The sequence below is a fragment of the Vulpes vulpes genome, chromosome 4 (genome assembly GCF_048418805.1).
Source record: "Vulpes vulpes isolate BD-2025 chromosome 4, VulVul3, whole genome shotgun sequence".
NCBI lineage: Eukaryota > Metazoa > Chordata > Mammalia > Carnivora > Canidae > Vulpes > Vulpes vulpes.
Window position 1 is genome coordinate 129,067,806 of NC_132783.1, and position 12,645 is coordinate 129,080,450.

The 12,645-nt window shown below is 48.9% G+C and overlaps 1 protein-coding gene across 2 annotated transcripts in view; it reads right to left on the reverse strand.

Moving 5' to 3' along the window:
• Positions 1–12,645, reverse strand: part of EGFLAM (EGF like, fibronectin type III and laminin G domains) — a 178,866-nt gene that overhangs the window by 17,251 nt on the left and 148,970 nt on the right. Inside the window, exons 17-19 of one of the 2 annotated variants that reach the window (XM_026016714.2) lie at positions 9,275–9,391; positions 6,312–6,492; positions 900–923 (exon numbers count right to left, since the gene is read on the reverse strand). In XM_026016714.2, coding sequence (XP_025872499.1) covers positions 900–923; positions 6,312–6,492; positions 9,275–9,391 — 322 coding nt within the window. The remainder of the gene's footprint in view (positions 1–899; positions 924–6,311; positions 6,493–9,274; positions 9,392–12,645) is intronic. The other variant, XM_026016715.2, reaches the window with a different exon arrangement.

A 12,645-nucleotide genomic window follows, 5' to 3' on the forward strand; every position in this document is an offset into this window, starting at 1 on the left:
TCCCTGACTGGCTGTGGTTTCAGGCATCCACCGGGGGCTAGGGGTGCTTACCCTGCAGATAAGGGGGGTAACCCTTCTGCTTAAAGTGGGTAAGAGGAAGAGGGGTAGAAAAGGCAAGGAGGCAGAGAGAGGAAAAAGAAAGAGTGGGATATACAACAGCAGGAGCTGAGGAGAAAAACGAACAGGAAGGGGGGGAAGGAGGAGGCAAGAAAAAAAAGGAGAGCCAGGCTCAGGGCAGGGGAGCCTTCAGGTGGGGGAAGGAGGGGGGGCGAAGCGAGGCAGGGAAGGGAGGACCCAGAGGACAGTGAGAGAGGAAGAGGTGGAAGGGAGCTTGGGGGTTGGGGGGGATGCAGGCCCCTAATTCAGGACACGAGCACCCAGGGGGGGAAAAGCAGAGGATATCCAAGCCGTCAGAGGAGACATTCCCAGAGCTAAACATAGCCAAGGCTCCCCCACCGGCTTTGGCTCACCCCCAGGCCAAGATGCACAAGCAGGGCCCGTCCCCCTGCTGTTATTGGCCATGGCCGTGGGCCTGTGGCCAACAGCCTTCGTTCCCCTGGACTCCCTGAAATCAGATGTGCTTGTCACATGTGGTCAGCTGTGCACACAGAGAGCCTCAGAGGGGTCTGTGGGAGCCCCGTCCCAGCTGAGGCCCTAGCTCTGAGGTTCAGGCACATCCCTCGCCCGAGGTCACCCTGTTTCTAGACGAGCAGGGTGATGGGGCTGCTGGGTTCAGAGGGATGATGCCCGCCTCCCCAGTGGAGTGGCCAAGGTCCCCACCACTTAACCCCCCTACCCTCTGCATGGAGCTGCCTGTCGGTGCCCATGGCCCAGCCGGAGCCCGCCCAGGCATGAGCCCAGAGCGCTTTCCCAGGGTCTCTGGGACGTTCTGTACTTACTATTGAGGCAATAGTTCCCACACTCTGCCACGTGCCAGCATGGAACAGAACAGGGAAAGTCAGAATTCCACAGTCATCGTAAAATCCCAGGTACCTTGGTTGGGGATCACTGGAAACCAGCCTTGTTTTGCTCCAAAAGCCCTGTCGAGGGCCCAGCTGGTCCTCTCAGGGGAACATGAATTTAAGTCCACTGCCCCCCCTCCCACGGGAATCTTTCTCAGCACCAAGTCACCCAGCTCCCTTCCCTAAGTCTCCACCTAATACTGGGGGCTGGGGTGGGGACGAAGATGTGGAAGTCATCTGACACTCCTTGGTGCCCCTGACCTTGAACTAATAATCCCCATGGGCTCTCAACAGTCCTTTGCTAAAGAGTTACTTACCTCGTCAAGGATTATTACTTTTCTTGCCTCTAGGCTACATGGGAAAGAGGAATGATAAGCCAGCCAGCTGCCTCTTTTCTCTCTGTAGTGGAAAAATATCCCCCCAGTTCCCACCCCACCCACTCTTCGCAAGATTCCAGAGCCCTGCTTCTTTTGTGGTTAACAAAGGGCAGTCGACTGCTCCAGGAATGGCACGACTGAATACAAGGTGGTGAAAATACACTCACTGTAGGCCGTCTGGATGGAGAAATATTAATCCTGTCCTAAAACACTAGAGCTGGAAGTGACCATCTGGCCCCTCCTGGCCCTTTGTAGTTTGTTAAGATATTGTAAACATGATGATATTTTATCCGAATCTCATTTTTTTTTTTCTACATTGTCTTTTCTTCTGCGGCAAAAGCACTGGTCGAAAAGTGTTTTTGTCACATCTTCACATTTATCTCTAAAAGCCTGTGCCATCTGCCGACACACACATACAAATACCCCAATGAATAGCAGCTTCCAAGCCAGGCAAAGCAAATTTTCCACTTGAGGGACTTGAAATTCCCAACAGACTATAAAGAGTTGACGAGAGCGCTGGCTCTTTCACACAGTCACAGGACCACAGTGAAGGAAGGACCCGGGGGCTGGAATCTGACTTTTCCAATGTGCTGATGGATGGCCGCCCCGCCCAAGGCAGTGCCTGCATCCACAGGGTAGCACCCTCCTTTGCTGGACAGTTCTACGTGGTCCAGAATTCTTGGTTACGTGACGCTGACTTTCTAGCCAGAGTAACAACAACACAGGATCTTTCTCTCCAGGACCAGCCTTCAACCCTCTCAAGATCAACATCCAGGCTGGATACCCCCACATTTTTCCATTGTTTGATGATACAATGTCCTAAGAAATAAACATGCCCTGTGGTATGCATAATGGATATGTTTTATTCATTTGTGTTTTTAGAGACGCCTGGGTGGCTCAGTGGTTGAGCGTCTCTTTAGCTCAGGGCGTGACCCTGGGTCCCGGGATCGAGTCCCGCATCAGGCTCCCTGCATGGAGCCTGCTTCTCCCTTTGCGTGTGTCTCTGCCTCTCTCTCTCTCTCTCTCACTCTGTATCTCTCCTGAATAAATAAATAAAACCTTTTTAAAAAAATTTAAAAAATAATTTGTTTGTATATATTAATCTCTGTTAAATTATGGCCTATGTTTCCTGAAGCTATTGTTTCATACACTGGGACCAGAAAAAGTAAAACCACCTAAATCAGACCTAACAATGTGCTGTGAATTTACTAAATACATTATAAAATGCTCGAAATAATTGTGTTTGTGGTGGATGCATAATGATGAGCCGAGATCCGATCCTGCAGGATTGCTAAGTGTGTGCCCAAGCCTGGTTCATGGTCCGCTGGGAGTGCGGAGCGACTCGACCTGCGGCAGAGACACAGCCCCATCTAGCGGCCTGAAGGGTGCTGTGCGCCCGGAGTCCAAACTTTTTAGTAATGCAGGGAAGGGAAGGGAGGACCAGGACCTAGAGTTCTTTCCCAAAAGGCCTGCATGCTATTGGCTAGGAGAAGCCCAGGGGGAACCAGCTGCACCCTGTACCCTTGTCTTGAACACTCAGATCATAACCAAGGTGCTGAGAAGTTCCCCAGGAGAGAGAGCTGTTTAACTGGGGATACTCAGGATTACCCAAGCTTATCCCACCACAGAGCTCCACCCGTTTTGTGTATGTGAGTGTATGTCGTCTGTCTTTGTATGTGGGCCCCAAACACTCATTAATATTCCTCAGAACCTAATTTTGTACATGAGCTTCGTGAAATTCTGCTTTAACTTACTAGTAACTTACTTAGATACAAGAACCTGTGAGGGACTGGACACAGATGAGTAAATGTGGATGAGAATAAAGAGAAAGAAGAGAAATCCCTAAGGATAGGGCATGCCATTTCAGAGGAGGGAGGTCTTGGTGAGATGAGAAGGGGAGTTCTCGGTATTGGGGTGCTGCATGGGGTGCAAAGTCAGGCCTTATGATTTCTGTAGGCACCTGAAGTTAGAAGAAGGCTGGGAGTCAGAAGAACTTCTGGTTTCTCCTGTCCCGGTGGGTTCCCCAGGTTGGGATGGAAAGGCTCAGTTTTCCGTAGCTGCTAGTGCTACAGGGAGCCCGCAGTGTCCGGGGAGCAGTGAGGGGCTCAGTGGGAGCTCCATGCCTGCTTCTGCGTGGGCTCAGCCTTGCAGGGTCAGTGGTGGTGGTGGGGTCCCCAAACCACTGTGATGGCCTGGGTGTCTAGACCACTCCAGGATTTGCACGAGTTTCTGGTTCTAACCCTCCCATGCCACCAAGAGGTGAGAACAGGTGCCGATCTCCCAGCGAGGGCTCTAGTGGAAATCTCCTGCATGCCACAAACTCCCTGACCAGGTTAGAGAAAACCAGACTCACTGAGGATCCCTGAAGCTAAATTCCTGAAGGAGAAGGTGGTATGGATTGAATGAAGCCTGGTGCTGGTGACTTCTGAAATGTGTTACACAATGTAAAAGGACCAGTTTAACTTCTGGAGGGGATACTAAGAATTGGTTCTTGCTTTTGAAACATGATCTGGTTATCAGGGAGAAGGAAAAAATCCAAACTTTGAAATATATGAAGCTATGGGTCACCTTGCCGGATCAGACAAGACTCCCGTCTACCTGTCAGGATTCATTCTGACAACCAAGGATGGCCTCTGAGCATTCCTGGTCTCTCTCTGGAAGAATCTAACCAAACTTTTAGAATGTTTTGCATCTATGTGGAATAGTAGAGCTGCCCATCTCTCTCCCTTCTCTTTCCAATCCTTACTCAGGGCTAGGTGCTCACCCCGATATCACAGCAGTCTATATGGCAACTGCACACCACCGTGTGCCCACTAGGGCCTGGAAAAAATTGTCCTTGATGCCCCTAACCTGCACCCAGACTCCCATTAATCCTCTCAAGCCATATAACAGGAGAAGAAATGACGTGATATGGGCCATGCCCCCCATACATAAGCCTTCCTAGGACTGGCAACAGCTGCCATTTTGGCAGAAGTACTATCTTCATTTGAAAGCATAAGGAAATACTGATACAACACGAGGGGAGCTGATAGTCGGCCTGAGTTTTACTCTGGGTTGGAGCCTCACATGTTGCAGAAAAAAAGGCCTAAATGCCCCCCAGCTCCCCTGGTCACTGTCCATCCCCTTGGATCTTGCCAGAAGGCCCAGGCCCTTCCCGGAGATCTGACTCCTCATGCCGGTGATGCTTGCTTCTCACTGAATCTGCACCTACAGTTACAAAGCTATAAATGTGACCACTTTATAGCTGTTATGGCCAATGTTCAGGAGCAGAAATTGAGGGTTAACAAGCTCATAAATTATCCTGTCCTTCCTCTTTTAATTCTCAAAGCTAATGTTCATTTAAGCCTGGGCTTTATATACTGACCATTAATGTAAGCATTTAAGGCAGGAGCCAACTGGTATTGCCTGTGGTAAAAATGGAGACGCAGGAAATTCAAACACTAAGGGATAAATCCAAACTCAATTTTCTGAATAAATGGGCTACTCTTGAACTAAATCTCTGCAAGTACATGCTATTAGCTAAACAACAATTTGCTTGTTAGAATTGTAATCAGGATCTTTCAGAAATGGATCAATTAGTCTTCTTTGGAGGTTCATCACTATGGTGAGCTATGTTAATAAATAGATTTCACATAATTTGCCATGCAGTTTTCAAAATCCATTTAAATATACTACTCAGGCTTCCAACTAGCAAATTAGCATTCATATTTCCCAAAACTGTTGCACAACAACCTGTCCTACAATTCCATATACCACAGTATCCATGTGTAACCTGCGATCTTCCCCTAAGCTAACTCTGATAGAGATCAGGAACCTGGAAACAAATAGGAAAGGGAGAGAGCACATTCCTTCACTTAGGGTCACTGCCTTATTTCCTTTGGCCCGATGCTTTTTTTTTTTTTTATTAGTTCCCAGATAGGGTAGGCCATACTGATGTTTGAACATGAAGATCCAATGGCCCAACATGATGACCATATGCTGGTAGGCCACTTCTAGACACCAGGTCTGTGGCCAATGCCTCCCTAGGGCAGGTGTGGAAAGTTCCCTCCAGCAGGGACTTGTGGCCTGTGACCTGCTCTATCTTTCAGACATGGGCAGGTTGGAAGCTGAGTAGCTCACAGGACCTGTAGTGGATTTTCTTTTTCTCACCAATAACAATAATGGCGAGTATGAATACTGGTTGAGTACTTACCGGGCATCTTTCTCGGGAATATGTGTCACCTCATTTAATCTATGCTACAACCCCCTGTGATAGACGCTATTGCATGATTATTCTCATTTTACAGATAAGGAAACCCAGGTACAGAGGAAATAGCATGAAAAACAGCACTTTACAGGCGGTTACTTGTACTTTAGTAGAATTTATATTTTTCTGTATTGGGCAAGATTTCTCAGATTTCTCCTTAGATTGTTCACAGGTAAGGGTCAAAATAGTTATCAGCCCACAAAGCCCAGGCACCCAACTATCAGGATAGGCTCTGGGCATGGATCAGAGACAGAGGGTCCCAGAACCCCCCCCCCCCACTATTATTTAACCTTCTGGGGGGCACCTGGGCAGTTGAGCATCTGCCTTTGGCTCAGGGTGTGATCCCTGGGTCCTGGGATCGAGTCCTGTATCTCAGGCTCCTCAAAGGGAGTCTGCTTCTCCTTCTGCCTATGTCTCTGCCTCTCTCTGCATGTCTCTCATGAATAAATAAATAAAATCTTTAAAAAGCAAAAAGCGAAGAAGAGAAACCTTCTGATTGCTAGACCATCAGAGGATTCTCAGGGAAGAAGCCATTTCTCTACTGCTACAGGGGTATTTCAGTATTTTAATTCATTTTAATTCTTCTTTCATTAACCATGGCACATACCACCTAACACGTTCCTGAAAGCATTGCTCAGAATCATTGGCCGGGGTTCCCAGCCCCTTCGGAAGAGTCTGCCCTGGTGCTCCCCACTCCCACCCGCACCCCCACCCCACCCTGCATACCTTTCTGGCAGTGCAGCCCCTCGAAGCCCAAGGGGCAGTCGCACTCGTAGCCCTCCTTCCTGGGCCGGCAGCTGCCCCCGTGTGCGCAGGGGCCCTCCGCGCAGGGGTGGGCCGCATTTTCCACATTCACGCCCCACGTGAAGTCGTGCCTCAGATGGATGGTGCGGTCGTTCAGGATGATCTTCAGGGCAGAGAAGGTCAAGACGTTCAGAACATCTTTGCCCTCTGCTGCAGCTTCCCTGAGTACCCTGACCTGCACTAGGTAGTTACCTGTGGCCCTTGGGAGAAGCTGCAGAGGAGAAAGCATCCTCTGGCTCTGGAAGATTCCAGGAGGTTTTAAAGAAGTCTTGAGAAATACAAAGTTAGGATTCCCACCCTGGCTGCCCATTAGCATGGCTTCAGCAACTTCAAGAAAGGTGCTCATGCCCAGGTCCTACCCAGGTCTGTTCAATCAGATTCTCAGAGGGTGGTATCCAGTCAGCAGCAACTTTTAAAAGCTTTCCAAGTGATTCTAAGGTGCAGCTAAGGTTGAGAGGTGCTGCTATAAAGCCAACTAGGGAAGAATACAAAACAAAGTCTCATACAGGCAGGCACCAAAGGGGGCTGCGGGCTCCTGGTGGCAATGGGGCTGGGAGCAGCTTCTATAAGGTACTGCTGTGTTCTCCTGGCCAATGGCCTGGGGTAGTCTACAGCTCCATCCACTGGGTCTCCCCACTTGTCCCACCCACTCCTCTACCCTCCCTCCCTGACACTCTTGGATTCCCTTCCTCTCCACATTCCCCACCCCACCATTTTAAAAAAAGTGGGGGGGACTCAGATCACATTCTTAGCCCTGCCATGCATATTCACTGGGACCAGCAAGCTCCTTTGCCTTCACTTCCTTTTCCCTGCAGTGGGGCTCTAGCAAAAATGATGAATTATAGGGAGAAGTTACTGGGCCTTCCAGCCCCAAATAAATGGATCCAACATGTTCAGCCCTTGACTTGGAGAGTGTGTTTATTGTGAGCTGTTGGTGTTTCCGTGTCACGCAGGCTTTGCAGAACCTGGGGACACAATGGACTATTACTCAGCCAACAGAAGAGATGAATACCCACCATTTGCTTTGACATGAATGGAACTGGAGGGTATTATGTTGATTGAAATAAGTTAATCGGAGGAGGACAATCATCATATGGTTTCACTCAGTTGTGGAATATAAGAAAAAGTGAAAGGGATTATAAGGGAAAGTGGGGAAAAATTACAGAGGGAGACAAACCACGAGAGACTCCTGACTCTGGGAAACAAAGGGTTGAGGAAGGGGAGGTGGGCGGGGGGTTGGGGTAACTGGGTGATGGGCACTGAGGAGGGCATTTGATGGGATGAGCACTGGGTGTTATGCTATAGGTTGGCAAACTGAATTTAAATAAAAACAGATGTTAAAAAAAAAAAGAACGTGGGGACAGAACACCTCTCAGAAAGACTGCTGCCCTGCAGGGGGTCCCTAAGAGGTTAGCCACGGTCCTTCCTGCCACTAATGCTTGGTTCTACAGGCTTGCCTAAGTCCTTGGAGGGTGTCGGGAGTGTTGGGAGGACACTTTTTTCTAGTCCTGAATCTTGCAAGCTGCGAGAGCCGTAGCCAAAGTCCTTCTACCCTCATCCCCTTCCACGCTCCGAGGGAAAGCCTGTGAAACTGAGTCATATGTGTCTGAGACAAGCCAAGATGCTACCGTCCACGGCAGGACATGACACAGCCAGTGACGCAGCCTCTGAGAGGGGAGGGTGGCCCTCCCAGGAGGTGTGGAGGAAAGGGTTATGTGTGCTCTGTGAAGTGGGGAGGGGCAAAGCCTGACAAGGGTGGGGGGGAGGGCGTGAGGCCCTTCGTATCTTGGCTGGCTTTCTAGTGAGAATTTCAAGCACATGACTAAACATGGCCAACCCCACTGACGGGGGACAATGGGCAGAGCTGAGGGCTCACTGACATCGCGGTTCAGCAACAAAGGGGAACACATTAGAGTCAGCAAGTATTGACTAGGCCCCTTTCCTGGGACCCACACTGGGATATGAGAGAAGGACAGAGCCCCCACGGGGCCCTTCAGAGTGCCCGGATGTGCAAATCATAATAGGACCTCCTTTCACTGGCCTGCCTTCATGTTAGCCTCCCTCCTGCTTCGTCCCAAGACTAGAAAGGATCGGTGGCCCACTGCCCACCATCGGTTGCTAAAGGAAAACAAGAGGATGCTAATATCCAGGAATCGAATATGCTTTTCTTCAAATCCCTTTTCTCCCTGTGTTTGGAGGTCCTGGAAATCTGGTTTGATGAGTCAGCCTGCATGTCTGTTACAGACAAAATATATTATCATAACTGGAGAGGCCACAGGCAGCCCCACCAGAAGGAATAACAGACAAATATGGGTGAGGTCAATGCCCTGTATCTTTTACTAGCTGAAGGATTTTTTCTGAACCTTCTATAGAAGGATTCCTTCATGTCTGCTCTTAAGAGCTTGGTTATGTGATTGATGAATGACAACTGCCAAATCATGGGGGTGGGGATGGGGGTGCAGATGGGAATGAGGGTTGGCTCTTGACTTGAGCAGACTTCAAAGTAACCCCAAAGAGAAGCACAGAGCCAAGAGTTGCTAGGAGACTCCATTCACCTCCTTCCCTGGGGTAGAAACATCTGCAACTACCTGATGCCTGGTCCCTCCCTCAGCGATGCCTGGATCCTTTGGTGGATATGCTCTAAAGATTCATCTCCATTGAGTTGCATTCATGGAATGTCTGCTGGACAGAGGCCCAGGAGCAGACATTATAAGAAAGTGGGGTTGGAAAGCTATGTTGTTAGCATTAAAAAAGAAAATCTTAAAAAAATGTTAAAACTTTCTCCAGGGCTTCTTTTTTGGACGCATCAGATTACACGGAACACAGTTCGCAATTCCATCATCTGTAGTCAAGGTCACATAAACATGCAAATGTGAAGCCTGTACCTTCTGGATGCTCCCGGTGAATGGCTTCAGGATGCCTGAGTTCTTCTTCACATCATCATAATTGGGGACTCCGCCAATAAAGATGTCTGTGTTGCACCTAATCTGTGTGAAGCCTCCCTGGCAACAGATTAAAAACAAAACATGGTATAGCTTCGGAAAAGATACTTAAGGAGCATCTGGGTGGTTCAGTGGTTGAGCGTCTGCCTTAGGCTCTGGTTGTGATCCCGGGGTCCTGGGATCAAGTGTTACATCAGGCTCCCCAAGGGGAGCCTCCTTCTCCCTCTGCCTATGCCTCTGGCTCTCTCTCTGTGTGTCTCTTGTGAATAAATAAATAAAACCTTTTTCTTTTTCTTTTTTTTTTTTTTTTTAAAGATAGTTAAGACTACCAAATGGTAGAGACTCCCACCACAACAGGCTGGCTGGATTTTCACATTGTTTGGCATTGCCACTTACCACCTGGTTTGCATGTTTGTAAACATATTAACCTCTCTGAGACTCCGTTTCATCATCTATAAAATGGGAACCATAATATGTACCACATAGATGTGTCCTGTGAATGTGGTAGACTGCATTACTATCCGCCATCATTCAGTGCTTCCCCAGAAGTACCCCTCTCTCTGCAGGAAGATCACCTCCAGTCTGTGGATCTTTTTTTTTTTTTTTTTAATTTTAAAGATTTTATTTATTTATTTAAGAAAGAGAGAGCGAGCAGTGGGGGAGGCCTAGAGGGGGAGAGAGAGAGAAAGAGGAGCCTAATCCCCACTGAGCAGGAAGCCTGATACGGGCTGGATACCAGGACCTGGAGATCATGACTTGAGCCAAAGGAGACTGAGCCACCCAGGTGCCCCCAACCTGTTGATCTTGAGTGGGACCAGGTGACTTGCTTCAGTCAATAAAACATGAGCAGAAGAGAAATGAATCACTTGTGCGCAGAAGTTTTCAGGGCCAGAAAGTGGCTCAGGGTGCCCTCTTCCTCTCTCCCTGTTCCTTCAGCCTCGGTGTCAGATTAAAGCTGCACCTGACCAGGGGCACCTGGGTGGCTCAGTCAGTTAAGCATCTGACTCTCTCAGTTTTGTCTCAGGTCATGATCTTGGGGGAGAGCCCTGCATTGCTCGGGGGAGTCTGCTTAAGAGTCTCACCCTCTCTGCCTGTGCCCCCCCCCCACTCTCTCTCTCTCTCTCAAATGAATAAATAAAATCTTTAAAAAAAGAAGCTGCACCTGACCATTGATGGACACGTAATGTAGGTGAGAAATTGTTGCTGCTGATGTTTTGGAGCTGTTTGTGATTGACTTTAGCACAGTCTAGCCTCTCTTAGAGGCTGAGATCCTGCTTACCGAGCACTTTGCCCACAGTTGGATGCATAATCGGCATTCCTGTCTGGCCAGCTATTGTTTTGTTCAGCAGTGGTAAAGATGGAATCTCTTTAGGCCAAGAGAGAAGGAAGGCATGGTGAGTGGGAGGCCTTCCTTGTTATCAACTAAGGAATGGGTAGAGAAATTCTTCTATTTTCCAAATTCTGAGAAGACCCCCAAAGGCTGTCCCTGTTACTGGTTATTTCAACAGCTTAAACTTTCGTGCGTGGGCTAGACACAAGCTATGTGTAATATTTCATGTCAAAACTCCTTCAGACATGAGCCGTAAGCAAAAGGTTAAAATGCCCTAAGATAACAAATAGAGATAAATTGACATTTGGGAGCTCTGTGATGACCACTCTTGAGGTAGCCTAAGTCATGTTTCCTCTGACTTAAGGGTAAAAAGAAAATAAATAGTAGCAGCATTTAGTCATTAATTTAGCAAATATTACTGGACATCACTGTTTCCCAGGCTCTAAATGCTGGACAAACAACAGGAAATAAGGAAGACCAGTCTCTGCCCTACAGAGGCTTACATGGGCAGATGGGATTCACTCAGCAAGGACTGTTCAGGTGACTCTGGATGCACTTGGGGCAGGTGGGGGCAGGGGTGGGGATGTCCCATATCCTACTCTAGACACAGAGAGTTGAGGAGGTGGTCAAGGAAGAGTCAGAATTGAAGAAACTGGCCAAAGTCAGGGCTCGAGGGGAAATAATAGGTATAGGGCAGAGGCAAGGAGGGACCAGGTCCTGCAGGCATAGAAACTTGCCCCATATCCAAAAGGCATTGAGTTTTAAGCAGAGAGAAAATAGCCCTATCTGTGTTTTAGGCAGATCATTGGTGAGAGGGACAGGAATGGATTTGGGGTCAGGTCAGAGTAGAGAAGGGGAGGCAGAGAGGGCAGAGAGGGAGGTGCAACATCTCAGGGAGCGCTCGCAGGGGCCAGGTCTGGCTAGGTAATGGCCAGGAGGTCTTGACTGCAATACAGACAGCATTGCCTTCTGTCAGGAACCTTTTAAGCAGCTTCCAGAGTTCTTATTTAACTGGACAGGGGTTGCGGGGAGGCGGCACTCATCAAAGAAGGGCTTTGAGGAATTCTAGTGGCTGCATGGAATACTGCCCCAGGCCAGAGCTGTCACCGCACACCCCCAGGCACCCATCACGGGCTCCTCTTAGTTCTTATCCAAAAGTTAAGATAAGATAATAAGAGGAAAGGAGGAAGGTTGCAGGGTCAAAAGGGATTTCAGAGAAACAGGCTGTTTTGAAAACCCTTTGAGTTACAGTTTGGTATCTGGCGAACAGGACCAGGCCTCATGGGGTGAGAGCTGCTTCCTTTTGGTTGCTCATCAAGATCCTCCCCCACCTCCCCCCTGTTGACAAGAGGCAGGGCTGCAGCTGCCCCACCCACGGGGAACCGCAAGAGAAAAGCAAACAGACTCCACCAAAATGAGGCTTTGTGTCCAGATCTGCCACTTCTTTTTAGCTGGAAGTGGTTGGAAAACCTGAGCAAAGCCACTGGTCGGGGGTTTCTAGAGCCTTTAGAAACACATCCCTTCAAGGCTGGCATAGTCTCAACCCTGCACTGTTGGTATTTCTCAGCCTAGCGACCCAGGGTTGGGTTCGGCTTTAGTGGGGACACCTAGGGGCCTATGTCCTGGGTTAACCCCCCGAAGTGCTGTCTCACTCCACCTGCCTCTAAGTCCTAAGACCGCTATTGCTAATAGCACTGCTCTACACCCAAGAGGGTCGGCCAGGCTTCTGGCCATGGTATGGGCAGCTGGGGAGCAGAAACCCCTGGGGGAAGATGTGAGTAAGGCTCAGTCACTGAGGTCAAGCCTGGGGCCTTCCATTCCTGTCTCAGAGTTGCCTCCAAACAACATAAAACCACATCACACATACCCAAAATAGCTACACCTTTACCCACATGTTTCCATTGCTTTCCACGTGGGAGTTGCACTCCAGTCTGTTCCAAAAGCCAACAGGGAGACACTGGTTCTAACGTATTGGTTTAATTCT